This window comes from Macrotis lagotis, chromosome 6 (genome assembly GCF_037893015.1).
Source record: "Macrotis lagotis isolate mMagLag1 chromosome 6, bilby.v1.9.chrom.fasta, whole genome shotgun sequence".
Taxonomy (NCBI): domain Eukaryota; kingdom Metazoa; phylum Chordata; class Mammalia; order Peramelemorphia; family Peramelidae; genus Macrotis; species Macrotis lagotis.
The window spans coordinates 130339558-130358370 of NC_133663.1; the positions used below are offsets into that span (position 1 = coordinate 130339558).

General features: G+C 37.8%; 1 protein-coding gene across 4 annotated transcripts in view; it reads right to left on the reverse strand.

The window, feature by feature from the left end:
• Nucleotides 1-18357, reverse strand: part of FBXL3 (F-box and leucine rich repeat protein 3) — a 33660-nt gene extending 15303 nt beyond the window's left edge. Inside the window, exons 1-4 of one of the 4 annotated variants that reach the window (XM_074191851.1) lie at nucleotides 18096-18356; nucleotides 9088-9187; nucleotides 5332-5683; nucleotides 2936-3058 (exon numbers count right to left, since the gene is read on the reverse strand). In XM_074191851.1, the coding sequence (XP_074047952.1) occupies nucleotides 2936-3058; nucleotides 5332-5683; nucleotides 9088-9116 (504 nt within the window). In that variant the 5' untranslated portion in view covers nucleotides 9117-9187; nucleotides 18096-18356. Of the gene's footprint in view, nucleotides 1-2935; nucleotides 3059-5331; nucleotides 5684-9087; nucleotides 11963-17366; nucleotides 17821-18095 lie in introns of those variants that run through there. The other 3 variants (XM_074191853.1, XM_074191852.1, XM_074191850.1) reach the window with 3 other exon arrangements.
• Nucleotides 18358-18813: the final 456 nt, after the last annotated feature.

Here is an 18813-nt window from a genome sequence, read left to right on the forward strand (position 1 = left end):
GATTTCCTGTACCAGTGAAATCTGAGATTTTTTTCCTTGCCTGTAGTATCTTCCTTTGTTCCTTAAAGTGTCTTAGGAATCAATCCCTAGGCATCTCACAATGGTACTCTCTTCCAACATAGCTATCTAATCCATATACTTTTCCCATTTTTGTGTTCTTCTGTGCCATTTCTACCTCCTTAGATAAGCATATGGAACTGTGACTTGAATTCCAGTGTGCAGGGCAGCTATGTGGCACAGTAGATAGAGCACCTGTCCTGGAGTCAAGAGAACTGGAGTTCAAATCTGACCTCAGATGATAATTGCCTAGCTGTGTGGCCTTGGGCAAGTCACTTAACCCCATTACCTTAAATAAATAATTTTTTTTAAAGTTTTTGCAAGGCAATGGGGTTAAGTGGCTTGCAATTATCATCTGAGGTCAGATTTGAACTCCAGTTCTCTTGACTCCAGGACAGGTGCTCTATCCACTGTGGCACATAGCCACCCCTTAAATAAATAAATTTAAAAAAAAAAACCAGAATCCAAGTATGGTAGTCACCCTGGACTATCCTTGATGGCAAAATTGACTATGAAAATCTCTGCAGACACTTTCAATGGAAACATGTTTCTTCTGTTTACTGTCCTTCTTCCATTTTCATACCTTGGGATAAACTTTGGTGATTTGGCTCTCTTGATAAAAGTTTTCATTAAACTGCTTTTACCATCCACTGGATCTCTGTTTTATGAGTTAATACCGCTTTCATAATTTTCCATTGTCCCCTATACACAAATTTATATTCTTAACTAGCATTACCCTTATCTTTCTCTACTTTATGAAATGTTTAATTTTTACAGCATTTTCTAAACTCTGGTGATCTCCCTATCGGAACATACTTGTTAAACTTCTATATAAACTTATTATAGCGTCTTTTTAGTTCTTTTTTTTTCTTTTCATTATCTATAACAATCTGAATGAGTCTAAATTGAGTTGTTTCAATTGCAGACCATATCTTTCCCCTCATTTTTATTCCTTCTATATGTTCTAATTTTAATCCTCTACAAATTTTTCTCCCAATATCTCATAATGTTATGGAGTTCTCAAAGACCATACCAGTGGAAGGTAAGTTCTGCTAGGTTCTACAAGGCTGGGACTACAGATAGTCTTGACATCAAAACAAATCTCATCTCTGAGAACTGACCAGCCTAAGTATGAAAAGTCTCATTAGCAGAGGGTCAGATATTAGGTGGTGAGTTCTTTAGCCAGGGCAACTTATGAAATAGAGAAAATTACAATTTAAAAAATGGTGCATCGACAGGGGCAAAGGGGGAGGTAGAAAGGAAGACAGCTAGTTTATCAATGAATTTTAGCTTGCTTTTTTGATAACTTTAAATATGAGATCCTTGTCCAATAACTAACCAGTAGAATCTCTACAGGAAAAACTGAATTGCATCAATGTTAGTATTCTTTCTATAAAAGAATCAAAGGATTTGTTGCTGTTGTTTTCATGCCATGTCTGACTTTTCATGATCCCCTCTCAGGTTTTCTTAGCAAAGATAGTAGGGTCATATAGCTAGTGACTAAGGCTAGATTTGAACTTGGGTTTTCCTGACTCCAAACCTGGCACCATTCACTGTACCACCTACCCATACTTATATTGTAGCTGAATGGAAGGACAGGTCACAGATTCCTCTTGTGGAGGTGAATAAAAACTGTAAAAGTTGCTTTTAACATGCACCAAAAATAATACCAATTTAACATCATTTGCACATTGCTGGGCTCATGATAAATATGGTAAAAAAAATTATCATGAAAATAAAATAATGTAGCCTGTGACTCAACACTGGTTCTAGTGAATGAACAGCTTTATTTGAGAAAAGAAATTATGGGACATGACAAGCACCAAGTAACATTAGAAGATTAAACTGATTTTTCTTTTTAAAGGAAATGACTCGTTACTGATATAAAAGTCATTCCTGATTCAGTGGTCTACTAACAGACTACCAATTTATTAGAACAATCTTCTCTTTTAATCTAATCCAAGGTGGTCAATAAGTTTTCTTATACATCAAAATTAATATCTTTAGATATTTCCTCTCAAATTTTGTTCTTAAGGGCATCCCAGTTCTGGAATGAGTTCTCTAAACTTTTGGATCTTTCAAAAAAAACCCACTATGAAAAATGTTCTCCTATAACTCTCCTATAACTATGCCTGACATATCTCTATGAAGTCACTTACCCTCAAGATTATCATCAGTTCTCCTTCCCCCACCTTTACTTTCAGAGTGAGGAATCAAGAAGGCAAGCCTTTAACCTATAGAAAGTCATATAATGATTCTGGTTCTCTAACCTCATTCCTCCATTTGTCACAGAATAATTAACTATCATTACATGTTTACAATGTGACTCAGAAAAACACTGACCTCTGTCACATTTCCCCACTAAGTTTATAGCTACATCACTGCTTTCCTTTAATTGTCTCCAAACCTATTTATTCTAGTCACTTATCTCATTCATACCCTCTATTTTCATACTTTTTCTTATTTGACTTGAAAATTAGAATAAAGCCCTACCGCAACCTTCCAGAAAAACCAGAAGACCATGGCAAAAAAAAAAAAAAGGAATTTTTCAAATAGCTATCACAAAGTCTAACATCATTACTAATTGAAAAGTAATGAATAAGGCAGTTAGGTGGCACAGCGGATAGAGCTCTGGTCCTGAAGTGAGGAGGACTTGAGTTCAAATCATTCCTCAGGCACTTGAATTTTCTATCAATAGCCTAAAAAGGAAAAATAGCAGGGCAGCTAAGTGGCGCGGTGGACAGAGCACTGGCCCTGGAGTCAGGAGGACCTGAGTTCAAATGTGACCCCAGACACTTAATAATTACCTAGTTATGTGATCTTGGGCAACCATTTAATCCCACTGCCTTGCAAAAATCAAAAAAGATAAAATAGTTACCTTTGGTAAATCCATAAAGCTAGGTCGAGCAGTAGAAATAAGTCCAAGTGTTTTTAAAGAACAATTTACAAGTTGAGACAAAATATCACAAGCTGCTTCAGCTGATTCCTTGCTGCTGTCCACCTAAAGGAAATAATTATATTAGTAAAGTTCTTTACATTTGCAAAAGAAGTAAATATGATTAAAATTTTGGAACAATACACTTTAAGGACTTAAGACTCTGTTCTTAGAACTTTCTGTCCATATATAAAATTTGAGATTTGAAAAAATCCACTAAAATATTAAAAGAGCAACTGTAAAAATTAATTTCAGGGGCAGCTGAGTGGCACAGTGGTTAGAACACCAGCCTTGGAGCCAGGAGGATCCGAGTTCAAATCCAGACTCAGACACATGACACTTAATAGTTATGTGATCCTGGACAGGTCAATTAACCTCAACTGACTCACAAAAAAACCAAAAATCTATTAGTTTCTCAGAATGTTGAGACATTCTTTATGGTTAAACAGTTCAACATTGAATTTAGCTTTATGTTACATAAACTAATAAAACAGCAACAACAGAAAATGGATACTGACTTTGAAAGCAGTTTGTTCTGAATATATATTTAAATATATCTAAACATTGTCATGCCTTTCTATGGTATAAATTTTGGGGGTTACCATGGAACTGAAATTAAATCAATATTTTCTGAGAAAATCAAGGTGACATAAAAAGTTAGGAATTACTAAATCTGTACTCATACTATCCCTGGATAGTATAGGATCTCCAAGCAAATTGATCATGGAGACTGATCTCAGAAAACAGCTGCTAAAACACCAGTCTCATTGTGACCATTTCTAGTGGAGAAAACAATGTGTAGTCAAAAGCATCCAAAGTAAGCTGGGATTTGGAGAAAAATGTAGCAGCTTCCCACAAAAAGTCTATAGCTGTGCTTGCTTTCTTCCAGTGACAGTCTTATTAAAAATAAATCAACTTAAAAACAAAGAACTATTTACAGTACTAAAGGCACTTTCACCATCAGATTAAAGGACCCAGGGATACAGGTAGTTCCAAGGATACTGGGCATAAGTCATAAGTAAGGAATTGGATGAAACCAGTCTTTGCAAGACAGAACATCCAGGACCTGGGTCATCTAGGGTAATAGGAGCAACAATGAGAGTGCTCCAGCCACTGCCTCTTGTCCTTAGATCTACGCTTCCCCAAAACTTCTGTCAATACAATTTTGGAGTTTCTGAAGAGATGAGGGAAAAGGCAAGAAGTTGGAGAAGGAGCTTCCAAGGCCTCTGTTAAATAAAATAAGACAAGTCTGGAGGATTACCCTTTCCAGTCAATTTTCTTGCCCCCACTTCTCATTCTTTATTCTGAAGCATCTCACTTCTCTCACAAGAATCCAGAGAGGTCACTACTATCCTTTTTTTTTTTTGGTTCCCCAAATCCCATTCCATCATCCATTTTTATTGCTCCTTCCTTTTTCCTTTGACTACTTTTCCTATTTACTTGATTTGGGGGCTTATGAGAGAACTGGGAAAGGAATCTTAAGACTTTACAGGTATCTGCACTTTTAGCAGCTGTCAGTATCTAGAAAAATAACCAGTATTCTTAAAAACTCTGCTTTTCAGATGACAACAGTAATAGCTCAAATGACACAAGGCTTTATGGTTTTTTAAAGTACTTTCCTCACTTTACACTTTAAGAAAGATAGCTTAAATATAATCATCTTTTCCATTTTATAAATGAGGAAATTATTTCTCAACTATTGCCCAAAGTCAAATACCTAGGACTCAAAACAAGATCTGCCGATTCAAATTCATTGGTTTTTTTTTCCCCATCAAATTTTTAATTAAAAATCAAAAGTTTGGAAGAAATTAAAAGAGTTCTTCTGAAGTTTATTCTTCTAAGTAGATTGATGCAACTCTAAAACTCAATTTTTTTAAATAAAAATCAAATAGCCTTTTATTATTGGTACCATTGAGACTAGGCATTCAGAAATAATTTTAAAATATTTTACTATAAAGGTACCAAAGTCTTGTTTAAAGTGAAGGATTCCACTGCTACTAAAAGTTTGAAAAACCAATCTAGATCAATTTAAATACTATTATAAAAAGCAAAGAAAAATATACTTCAATATATTTCATGCCTATCCCTATCAAGACATCTATATATACAAAATTAAAAGCTTGTGAGCATTTCCTTTTTTATTCAATCAATCATAGCCACTTTCAGTGATAATAACTGCCACAAATATTAAGGAAATATTTTCCCAAGTGTTTCCAGGAATTAACTATAACAGAATCTATAGAATAATTTTTCATCTCCCCATTATTTTTCTACTCCTAATCTACCATCTACCAAATAAAGTTCACTATTTTCAATAGTAACAATTTAAACTATATTACCTTGAAACTGACATACTGTAGATGGTTTGAATGTTTTTTAATAATCTGCTTTATCAGTTCTGGATGTGTAGCTTTCAAATAAGATGTAGCTGGTTGGTTAAGTTCAAACTCAAAACACCTCCACAAGTCAGGCATATGAAATACCTGATTCCAGTTTCGACAAACTTGTGATGCATGAGCCCGATCAAGAAGGGGTAAATATTTAAATATTTGTAGAATAATGTCCTGAAGAAGATTACCCCAATCACATGTTTGCAAATTCTCACTGGTAGTCCTCGGTTTCTTGGAGTCTTCTCTACTGTCCTCTGAAGAAGTTTTGGTTACCTCACTCTCTTTCCCACCTCGCTTCATCCTATTGAGAAAAATATGTCAAATGTTTCTTCAGTCCTGTGTAATCTTTAGAAAGCAATCCAAATTTTACACTCTCCTTTCAAAATCATTTCCACTAAAAGGTTTATCAAGGAAGATTATGTATAATACCAAAAAAAATTTTTAATGGTACAACAAAATCACCAGCTGTAGTCCTCAAAGGTCGTGACATATTGTTTTTTGAGCAGGTAATTTAAATTGATACATTTTAAAAATATGTTTCAATAGGTAATTTGGAAAAAAGTGTGCATAAATTGTCAACTCAGAGTTGATAGATATTTTAAAATAATATTTTACAACCTTCATGGGTAAATGAGATAGCCAGTGTGAAAAGAGGGAATTTCTAGTAATATTTTCTAGAGTTCTTTCAAATATCATCAGGAGATTCTCAGCCTCCCAGAACCATCCCAAACCATTCCTTTAAATCTTAATCTTGAGCATCCTTTTGGGTCTTCGGTCCCCCCCCCTTGGTCCTTGATATCCTAGTAGCCTCAAGAAATCATTTACTGATAAAAAAAATCCAACGTCCCTTTTGTTTTGTTTTTGGTGTTTTTGTTTTGCAAGGCAATGGTGTTAAGTGACTTGCCCAAGGTCACACAACTAGGTAATTATTACGTGTCTGAGGCTGGATTTGAACTCAGGTCCTCCTGATTCCAGGGCCAGAGCTCTATCCACCTAGCTGCCCCAGCATCCTTTTTAAAACCAAATATAGTCTATAGCTCATTTCCTTCTCAGACCCTATATTTTCTTTACTCAATATAAAACATCTATCCACATTACATATTAGTTTAGGTTGCTCTTATTCTTTTTTCTTTATTCTGAATTTAAGGAAACACCAAATAAAATGAGCATTTTGAAATACAGAGTAGGAGATGGGGGGGGAGAACTGTACATGAGAATTATTTCTATGAAGAACTTGCTTTTCCTTTTATTAAAGAATAAATTTAATATTTAACTCTGAAAACTGTCCTGCTTGTCTGTATTTCCATTTGGCGTTCCTTCTGTTCTCTTCAGTACATTTAAAAAATATGCTTCAATAACTTTTTTTTTTGTATTGCTAACCTCTCCCTCCCACTCCCCCAAATTGAGAGAAGAGAGGAAGGAATGGGACAAAACAAGGGGAGAAAGGGGAGCGGAAAATAAAATAAAAATCACCCTGTAGTTTGCATCTGATTACTATTATTTTTCTTCTTTGCAACTTCTATCCATTACACCTGTTGCTACCTTTCTTAGGCCCAAAACAACAACCAGAGATAGAGCTACCAGGAATCATGGAGGCCATCTAATTCAACCTCCTCGACTTGTAATTCAGAAAATTGAGACCCTTGGAAAGATAAATGACTTATTCAGTCACATAGGCAGCCAGCTTCACAGAATTTGAACCCAGGTCCTAATTCTAGAATTAGTCTTCTTTCCAATAAATTACATGGTCAAATCCTTCAACCAATCCACATATGGTCTCGAGGTCCTGTGTATATGCCCTCTCCAGGTTATCAATGTCCTTACTAAAAAAGTGATATAAAAAACTAAATATAACACCCCATATGCGATGTGATTACAGCATAGCCCAATATTCTACTGGCTTTCTAGGCTGCCAAGTCACAACTTGGTCTCATGTTTGCAAGGCACTAAAACTCCTAGATCGTTTTCAGACAAACTGCCATTTAATCATAACCTGATTCATCCTAATCTTGTGGAACTGAATTTCTTAACCTGAGTATAATATTTTACTTGGAGGGGCATGGACAGGGAAGGGTGTGGCAAGGAGAGGATCCAGACCCTCCTGATTTCACTGGAGAAAAACTCTGCTGATCAAAAACTTTCTTCTAATATTGAATATCAGTAATTTATTATATTCTACAATTTATATTCTTTTTCTTTAAAGGTTTTTGCAAGGCAACTGGGGGTTAAGTGGCTTGCCCAAGGCCACACAGCTAGGTAATTATTAAGTGTCTGAGACCAGATTTGAACCCAGGTACTCCTGACTCCAAGGCCGGTGCTTTATCTACTACACCACCTAGCCGCCCCCACTACAATTTATATTTTTTTTGTTTTAGGTTTTTTGTGTTTTTTTTTTTTGGCAAGGCAATGGGGTTAAGTGGCTTGCCCAAGGCCACATGGCTAGGTAATTATTAAGTGCCTGAGGCCAGATTTGAACTCAGGTACTCCTGACTCCAAGGCCAGTGCTCTATCCACTACACCACCTAGCCGCCCCTACAATTTATATTCTTAAGAGAATTGCCTAGGGTATCAAGAAGTTAAAATACCTGTCTAGGGGCATACAACCTGATATGAGAAGCAAGACTTAAAACCCAGCTTTAGAGGTTGCTTTACAGTATTATATCAATATTTTTCAAGCTTTTCATTTTTCTTTATTAAACTATATCTTATTAGATTCAACCCAATGTTCTGGCCTATCAAGACCTTTTCTGGATACTGTCATCCAATATGTAAGCTATGCCTGTCAATTTTGAGTCACAATGAAATGGGAGACCAGAGAACATGGATATGGATAATGGAATGGATGATTAGATGATGATTAGAATACAAGGAGAGGTGGAAAATGATTTTTACCCCTTGGATTTTGTCCTTACTTTTTCTATGCTATAACTATTCTGAATGGTATCTAGCTGGACCTTATAGTTCTCTTTCCCCTTTCCATTTTGTTACTGTTTCGCTTTTGTTTTTGCAAGGCAATGGGGTTAAGTGGCTTGGCAATGGGGTTAAGTGGCTTGCCCAAGGCCACACAGCTAGGTAATTATTAAGTGTCTGAGGCCGGATTTGAACTCAGGTACACCTGAATCCAGGGCCGGTGCTCTATCCACTGTGCCACCTAGCTGCCCCGCCCCTTTCCATTTTGAACACCTTTTGCTAAGATTTTTAAGATTGAGAAATAAATTCTCAGTCTAGCTCTTGTTAGGTGGCCAGAAACTTTTTATTCTTACATTCTAAACCATATTCAAAAATCCAAATTCCATTTAGACATCTAACCACTTTTTTTTTTGGTGTGTGATAATCCCAATCAATTATTCATTTACCAAACAGGTCTTTCTCTTCTTGTTTTCAATTGGCAGGAATAATTTTTTCAAACTACCTGTGCTCCTAAGGTCTTCAGTTTCTTGCTCAAGACTTCATGATCCTTAGCAATGTTACCTAATTCCTTCTGGCAGTTTCATTTGTGCCCATGTGAAATCAAAGAAACAAGTAGCAGCCATCAAATTTGAGAGGTTTTTAGAGGTTCTCTGACACATCCCGGTTACATTCCCAGAAGACATCAAACTTTGGGAGTTGTTATCAGGTCAACAAATTGGTTTTCTCAGAATCCCTCACTGAGGAGTCATCAACTACTTCTCTTCTTCCATTGACTTTTACTGGATGATCTCTCACCTGCCAGTACCTGGGGATTCACATCTCATTCCATGGAGGACATGTAGATTCTTCTTCCTCCTCAGAGCATCCTGATGCTTCTTCTTCAGAGATTCCTTATCTTTTCAAGATGAAAAAAATGAAGTAGCCCAAAAGGTCTTTTCTCCTTTTTTTTTCCTTAAATAGGTCTACTGACCAAAAAATTTTGCAATCAAGAACCACTTAAAAGATTATTCTATGTGTAAAAGCAGATAGTTCTAAAAAAAAAAATAAGTTATGTCAAGGGAAAAAGAATCAACATACTTACCCCCTCCCAAAGTCATGTGGCTATGTAATAACTGCCTCATTTTTAAAGGAAGATAGTAGAGGGTGGAGAAGACCCTTAAAAGGCAGGGGAAAATAAATATAAATGGAAAACAATAGGGGAATTCCCTTCAACCAGGGGTAAACCCCTGGGACACATCTGGATTTCCTCCATAAATCATACATATAGCAAAAAACATAAAGGATTTAATTCTTGTAAATCATTTGCTTGGACCCAAGTTGTATTTATTTTTGCCTGCTGAACTTGGCAATGGGTTATATTTTAACATTAAGCATAATTCAAGAAAAGTTTCACCAAAAAATATGATCTGCTGTCATAGGAAAAAAGGAAAGCAAGATGATTAATGATTCAAAGGAAAGTAAATAATTCAGACCCTGAATATATCATGGGGTCAGGATACCAAATAGTCTAGTAAATTCAAAAAGTATTACACAATTGAGTAACATTTTTTAAAGTAGTTTGCCCCAAATATAACTCAAAAGAAAAGATATGAGAGAACAACTCCAACACAATCTTTCATGAAGGTGAGAGGGTCCATAGGGGATTACACATCGCACAAGTTTTGAAACTTTGTCAATATATCAATATATCAATCAGTTGTCCTAATGCTCTCTGGCTCTCTGAGAAGGGAGAGGGCAAAATAACATAAAAAACAAAAGATATCAATAAAACTTTTTCCCCCTTATATAAGTATGCCAAAATTCTGTCATTTTCTTCTGGTATACCAGGAGAAAATAATTTCTGAATCTCAAATTGGAGGGAAGGGAAGAGGGAAGAAGAAAAAGAGTGAAGAGTAAGATGATATCTTGAGAATACAAAATGTGCAAGTCACTTCATTAAGTACTTATATGCAAAAAGTACCCTTAAAGCAGAAAATGGGTCACAATAACAATGTTCAGATTTTCAAAAAAAGGGGAAAGAATGGAATTTCCAAAATACATGACAGTGAGCTTGACTTAATTTCTGGAAAATTTCTAAAATATATTACTAAAGGATCAGTGTAAGAAAATTTAGAGGGGAAGAGTAACTCTGGCTTTATCAAGAGGAAATCATATACCAAAGTAACCTCATTTCCTCTTTCAACAGAGTTTACATCAGGAAAATGGAGTAGATGTAAGATAACAAGAAATCATTAGTCTTTAACATACTATCCAATGCAAGTTGAAATATTAGAGGTCTTAACTTTAGAGTAAGATAAATTCAGAACTGACCAAATATTAGCACCCAAGAGTCATTAATAAGTTGAAGAGAGTTGTGGAATACTCCAAGTAATCTGTCCTTTACAATGTGCTATTTAGCAATTTTATCAACTGACTGCAGTACTGGCATGGAAGATAGAAAAAGGTAGATAGCATAGAAGACAGAGTTGACCTTGGAGACAGAAAGATCTGGGCTGAAGTCCTACCTCTGACACATACTGGCTGTGTGATCTTCAGCAAGTCACTTAACCTCTTAGAGAAGAACTACCTTTGATAGAAGTTCTTCACCAGAGACCCCACACTGACAAAAAGATCCAGTGGATAAAAAGGTTGAGGGATAATTCACAATGGATAACAGTATCAGGATCCAAAAAGAAATTTAAAGCCTATAAAACAGTCTGAATTTAGTCCAATGAAAACAATTCTTTATTTGACTTTAATTGTTCTAACTTCCAAAATATATAAAATACTGATTAAGATGTATAAGAATATGAGCCATTTCCAATTTAAATATGTACAAAGGATATGAACTAGTAGTTTTCAAAGGAAGAAATCCAAGCTATCAATAATCATAAGGGAAAAATGTCCTAAATCACAAATAAAGAAATGCAAATTAAGGAGACTGAGGTTCCAACTTCATATCTATCAGACTGACAAAGATTAAAAAAAGAAAAATGACAGAATGTTAGTGGGACTGTAAGTAAAAAAGTATAGTGATGTACTGCTGATGGAGCTGTGATTGGGTTCACTCACTCTGGAAATAAATATAGAAGAATGCCCCCAAAGTCACTAAACTGTGCATTTTCTTTGACCCAGTGATCCAGCTCCTAGACTTTTATCCCAAAAAGATCAAAGAAAAAAAGGAGGGGGGGATCTCTATTGGAATACTCATAAATTAGATACTGTGAAGCAAATTATGACATATGGAACATGGGAAGATTTGTATGAACTGATGCAGAGCAAAGTGTTTAGAAATCAAAATAATTTACACAATAGTCACAACAAGGTAAAATATAAACAACTCTGAAAGATTGAAGAACTTTCCTGGCAGATAAGGGACCTAAATTGTAGAATGAAATACACATTTTTGAGTATATCCAACATGTTTTGCCTGAATATGCATATTTGTTCCAAGTTTTTTTGTGTTTTTTTTTTTTTACTTTTTTTCTCTGGGGAAGGGAGGGCATAAGAAGAAAATAAATGTATTAATTGATTTTTTTTTTAAATCTCAGTATCTTACTATGTAATTCTTCTAATTTCTTATACTTTATTTTCCCCCCTTTAAGGATATAATTTCTCTCTCATCACATTCAATTTAGATCAATGCATACCATGGGAATGACGTAAAGACGAACAGACTGCCTTGGGCAGGGCGGGGGGGGGGGGGGGATTGTAAAACTGAAAATAAATAAAATCTTGAAAAGAATAAAAATTAAGTCATTTCACAATCCATAAAAAAAGTTTTATAAATACAAAACAGGAGACATATATAAACAGAAGTTCAGCTGAAATATAACTGCAGATTTTACTGAAATGTTACTAGCTCAATAAAAGTTAACAGTATGACATGCACAGCCAAAAAAAAGCTAATTTAATCTTGGGATGTGTTAGAAGAGGCATTGTGTCCAGAACTAGAGAAATAATAATCTTGTTGTACTCTGCTTTATCAGACCACTGCTAAAGTACTATATATCCATTTGTAGTTATCATAAATAGGATATTAACAAACTTCTTCAAATATTTTACTATGTAGGCTACACCACTTTCTATGCAGTTTCCTGCTCTTAAAAGTAAGATTCAAAAGAATGATTCACTAGGAATAGCTACTGAAAAGCAAGATATGGATGGGGAATCACTGCGAGACCAATTGCAACATGTGCTGCAAATAACTCCTTGCTGCTAACACAGACTAAGAAATTAGAAGAAATTATCACAAAAAAAAGGTAAAAGCTTCAAATAATTTATCCTGACCTGGGACACTAACTGGGTGGGGATAAAATAGAATGACAAAATCTTATAAACTGAAGCAACATGATAGTATATTTAGAGATTCAAGAATCTTTCATTTGAATACATAAAGCATACAGTATCTACTATTGTCACTTTCAATATCTTTGTGTCAGTAGAGTTTAAAAGGGGTTGCACTAACTGTTATTATGACCCATTTTTTTCTTCAACTCATCTTTAAGGCTTTCTTTAGTTTTAACATAAAAGATTTGGGTCAAAAACAAAACAGAATTTACTAAAATACTGAAAATTGTTAGATATTTAGAATTGATATACTAGATAAATGTTTTTAAAATTTCCTCTTACATTTCCTTTAGTAATTTTCTTCAAATATGAAGAATATTATAATAGAATTAGTTACTAAATCTGTGTTTCAATTACTTGCTTTTTCTGGAGTACCTGGATATGTAAAAAAAAAAAAAATACATGTTTGAAGCCTAATAACTTCTAGTCCTGAAAATGTCCTTTGATTTGTTTTTAGCATTTTAATGATTAAAAAAAAGACATTTAAAAGAGCACACAATTATAGTATTTTTAGGGCCTAGATACAAAAGAACCTATCACATATTTGTTGTTAAGTCGTTTCAGTTGTGACCAACTCTTCATGACCCCAATTGGGATTTTCTTGGCAAAGATACTGGAGTGGTTTGCCATTTCTTTCTCCAGCTCATTTTACAGATGAGGAAACTGAGGAAAACAAGGTTAACTGACTTGCCCAGGGTCACATAGTAGCCTGGGCATCTGAGTCTGAGTTTGAAATGCCCAAGGCTAGTTTTGAACCCAGGTCAGGAATCCTGACTCCAGACTCCATATCACTTATTATCACTAAGTAATAAAGTACTTTTTTCCCTAAGTGAAAAAATATATTGTAATAAGCTGTTATTAAGCTATAAGATGAATGACTAAACTGTAATACAATGTCAATGCACAATGGTTAATACTAAGTCCTTTAAATCCAGAGGTGTCAAACAAAGTGAGACCCAAAACACTAGATATAATTGAGAACTAGATATAATTAAGAAATATTTAATACCAGAAATTAAAACTATAATAAAGGAGACAATATTACATTTTAAAACTAAGTCAATAAGTGATCCACAGGGAAGTTTGTTTTTGAATTAGTCACTCTGTTCCTATTGTAGGTTAACACCAGTACTTCACACTATTATTATTAACAAATTTTTACTAAGTGCTCTCAGAAGCATCTTTCTTAGAATTTCAAAAGTAAAGTTTAGCTAAAACAAGGTCCCTGCTATCTTAGTACTTACAATCCAGTATAAGGCATTGAAGATATTAAATCTTTATAGCTTTAGAGACTAAATAACTCTATGTCGGAGGGGACCTGGATTACTACTATATTTACAACTGCTATCCCCTGAATGTAACTGTACTATTCCCTGTTCCACACCTCCCAGTATCTTATTAAATGCCTTCCTGCTAGTTTTGCCCCGGTTGAATTCTTATCCATCCTTTAAAAGTCTTGCACTTGTTACCTCCTGTAGGAAACATCCCTTTTCTTCCCTCACATTGCTCTTATTTAACCATCTCTAAGGCCCTTAAATATTTTAGCAGTAACCTTGTACAGGATTCTAAATGCTAAGATAGGGGCCATGTTTTAGCTAAATTTTACTTTTGGAAATTCTAAGAAAGATGCTTTGTATTAACAGTAAAAAACAAGAATGAATAACATATGAGGTAAGAAACAGTGATGAGGGGGGCTGCTAGGTGGCTCAGTGGATAGAGCACAGGCCCTGGAGTCAGCAGTACCTGAGTTCAAATCCGGCCTCAGACACTTAATAATTGCCTAGCTGTGTGGCTTTTAGGCAAGCCACTTAACCCCATTGCCTTATAAAAAAAAAGAAAAAGAAAAAGAAACAGTGATGAGTCAAAGATAACACGTCTCAAACAGGAGAATGGAAAAATGGAAACTGGTGCTAAACAGAGTTAGTGGTAATAAAAAAAAATGAAATGGACTCAATACATGCAAGTGATATGGTAGGGATAAAAAAGCTAATGTGATAGTATCTGCCTTATAAGCCTGCTGTCCAGAACAGGAAGTAACAGTCTGTTTATACTCTGCCCTAGCTAGATTACATCTGGAATGCTGCATGTACTTCTGGCTGCCAAATTTTAGGAAAGTAATGCTAGAGCATGTTATAGAACAACCAGAACATGAGGACATAAGACCATGCCATATAAGAGTTGTTGGAAAGAACTGGGGATGTTTAGCCTGGAGGAAAAACAAAAAACAAAAACCTTAGCCAATCAGATAGCAATCTGCAAGTATCTGGAGAGAAATATAATCCAGAAGGATTAGTCTTGTTTTGTTGGTCTTGGAAGCAGAACTCATTTCAATGGATAGAAATCGAAAGAGTCTTGGCCTTTTGAGCTAGAAGGAACCAGAAAATTATCTATTCCAACTCCCTTATTTTACAATTGGGAAAAAAATGAAGGCTAAAATGCTGAAATAACTTTTCCAAGGCCACATATTCAATAAATTGCAGAGCTAGGGTTTCAATTCAGGAGGTCTATCTCTAAGCAATAGTACTCTTTCTACTATGTCCTACTATTTCCTATTTGCAGGATGACAAATTATTAGCTCAGTATAGTCAAGAAGCATTTACTAAGCATCTACTATATACCAGTCATTGGGACTGCAAAGAAAAAAGATAAAAACCTGCTGTCCAAGAACTATATCATCTACCATGGGATAGATAACAGGCAACTCCCTTTTATAAACAAAATATAATCAGAATAAAAGGAACTGTTGATATTAACTGAAATCGATATTGTTAATCAGCTTAAAAAGTTCCATACTCAGAATTACAACTAAAAAAACCCCAGAGTAATTTTAGAGGTCAAAGTTACTATCAACTAAAATCTATTGCTTTAATAGCAAAAGTGTAGCCTTTCTTACTCTACAGGAAAGGGAGGTAATCGAATATACTAAGAGCTAACTACACTTCTATTTTTGGTTATCTACGTATATAATATAGGCAACAAATTTCTAGCGAATTCTTAAGTACAAGACGTCTTCAAGCACAAGGGGATGATAATTTACTGGTAATGGTATTCCTGTCAAGGTATGGCAAGTTAGACTAGATATCTGACAGAAAGATTTAGAATAAAAAATCTGGGTTATGGGAGTGTTAACCACAGTCATATAGCATGTAATTAAGCCTTTGGTATTTTTAAATATGCGGCTGCCAAGTGAAACCCAAGTTATTAATCACCACTTATTTACTTACAATAATTTGGATCATCTTCAAAATTAATTATTTAGCCTATTTTCACATAAATCTGTACTTTACAAAGTTACAGACATTTCATAGAAACTAGATGTCTGCCTTTAGATCAGTGAACTATTCATCTCCACTTATGGTCAAATTGAGAAGAATTTACATATCTGAAGAGAGGGAGTGAGGCAGAAAAGAACTGAAGAATAAATTTCACAGACCTCTGTAGGTACACTGGTTATGTCAATTTACCACCTTTTCTAATTACAGACACCTCCTACAATGTTTTTGTGTTTTAACTGTTCTAGATTCCTAAACATTGTTAAGGAATTAGACCTTTTGGATTAGAACTAAAATTACCAAGTAACATTCCAGAAATGCCCCTATTTAATTCAAAACAATACACATCTGCTAAAGAAAAGGTTTTGCTGTATAAAGAGTTACTGGGCTAAATTGTAAAGTTGTAAACAAGGAACAGTCTATTACAGACTTTACTTGTAAAGTCCCCCCAAAACTACTGAAACAAGTGACTTGCTGATCAGCAATATTATCCAGGACTGGTAAAAGGAAGAGTCCTGTGATTACTGGTAAAGGAAACTCCCAGAGTAATGAAAATTCATAGTTTCTCTCTGAGAATTACCTAAAGCAGAGATGTCATTAGGGATGGCAAAATCCCATTCCTTGCCACTACAACTAAATTAAAATGTAATTAGGAGGGGCGGCTTGGTAGTGCAGTGGATAGATACTCCTGGAGTCAGGAGTACCTGGGTTCAAATCTGTCTTCAGACACTTAACTACCTAGCTGTGTGGCCTTGGGCAAGCCACTTAACCCCATTTGCCTTGCAAAAACCTAAAAAAAAAGAAAAAGAAAAGAAAATTTAAAAATGAATCAGAAGGGGTGACTAGGTGGCACAGTGGGCAGAGCACAGGCCCTGGAGTCAGGAGTACCTGGTTAAAATCCGGCCTCAGACACTTACTAATTACCTAGCTGAGGCGGCTAGGTGGCGAAGTGGATAGAGCACTGGCCTTGGAGTCGGGAGTACCTGAGTTCAAATCCAACCTCAGACACTTAATAATTACCTAGCCGTGTGGCCTTGGGCAAGCCACTTAACCCCATTGCCTTGCAAAAAAAACTAAAAAAATTAAAAAAATTACGTAGCTGTGTGGCCTTGGGCGAGCTACTTAACCCCATTGCCTTGCAAAAAAACTAAAAAACTAAAAAAATTTAAAAAAATTACGTAGCTGTGTGGCCTTGGGCAAACCACTTAACTCCATTGCCTTGCAAAAAAAAACAACCTTAAAAAAATGTAATTAGGAAATGTTTAACAAAATAAAAATATAGCAGATGCTAATTTGTGCACTTTTGACTTTGACGCCCTCAGCCTAGACACAGAAGGGTTAAGTTACCATGGTCTCAGAACCAATGCTGATCTTTCTACCAGTGAAACCATACTGTCTCTATAATGGGAGGTGTTCGTTTAATATTTAGTTGCGGATTAAGTTTGTCTCAGAGAGCCCATCCTTCATATTTACCTTTTGTTATAACGAATAATATTCATCTCCTGTCTCACAGAGACTCTCACTCTAATCCTAACTGGGCGAATCAATCTCTTCGGGATGCTAGGCAACTCTCAAAGACTAAAACTTCGCAGAGAGAAAAAAAAATTGTTAGAGGGAGTTTACTCAAATAAAGGGTTCTAGATACCAGTGAAACTGCGGGTCTGGAGCCAGTCCCGTCTCTGGATAATATTAAATGAGTGTGAACTTTCAAAGTGAGAAGGAAATAAAACCCACAAGCGTGGCTCGGATCCCCCGGGCGGCGGGTAGAAGCCGGGCCAGCGCCGAAAGAACTGTCCCGGTAGACTAAAAGGATCACCCACACAAACAGGACTAGTTGGTTGTATTTTAATGAGCTTTAATGGGTAACAAAGTATCAAGTTCACAAGGTAAACAAGCAGAAGTCTGCGCCGCGCGCACGCGCACGCGCACAGCGGCCGTCTGAGCTAGGGCCGCGTCCCCTCGCTTAGTCTCCCAGGGTGCGCGCGCACCCGGCCGCCCGCTGTGGACAGCCTCCGCGTCACGCCTCCCCCGCCCGCGCGCCCCGCTCCCGCCGCCGGCCCCGGCCCGAGTGACGAGCAGCCGGGCGGGCCGGGCGGGGCCGGCCACGCGCCTCCCGCCGCACCCGGGACCCCCGGGGCGACTCCCCTCCCCCCGGCGCCGCGGGGAGGGCGGGGGGCGGCCCGCGCGCCGCGGCTCCGTTACCTGGTGCTGGTGGCGGCTCCGGAGGCGGCGGCGGCGGCGGTGGCTCCCGCTGCTCTCACGTCAGGCCCGCCGCGGCCCCCTCTCCGCACCCCGGCCGCCGCGGCCCCTCGCGCTCCGCCCGCATCCGAGCCCGAGGTTCTGGCGCGGCTGCCCAGGCTGCTCCGCCTCTCCGGCCCCCGGGGGCCCTCCCCGAGACCGCCCCGCGCCCGAGGAGAGCCCGGGCTGTGGGAACACGCCCGCTCCGCGTCTCCCTGCCCCGGCTCCTCCGCCCGAACCCCGAGAAGCGCCCGCGGAAACGCCGAACGCCCCTGCCCTCCCGCTGCCTCCCGGCCGCCCTGACACTCGCTCCAAAATGGCGCCCGCCGCGCCGGCCGCGCGCCTCCGCTCCTCCCCCACTCCCGGGCGCGGGCGGACGGGCGGGCGCGCGCCGCCGAGCCCCGGCCCCGCCCCCAGGCCCGGAGCATGCGCCGCGGGCGCCTCTCGGCCCGCGCCCCGGGGCTCGGAAAGCCCCAGATTTGGAATGCAAAGGCATCCCCGGGCCCCTCTCCCCACGTCCCCGCGTGGCCTGGGAAGGCTCGGAGGCATTGCGAAGGGAACAGGGAGCCAGGCTGGGCGGGCAGGAGCCGCATCCGCCCTGTGGTCAGACTGAAGATCCGCCCCTAAGGAACGGGGGGCTGGGGACCGATCCCCCCAAAGCACTTCTGAAGTCATGTAAACA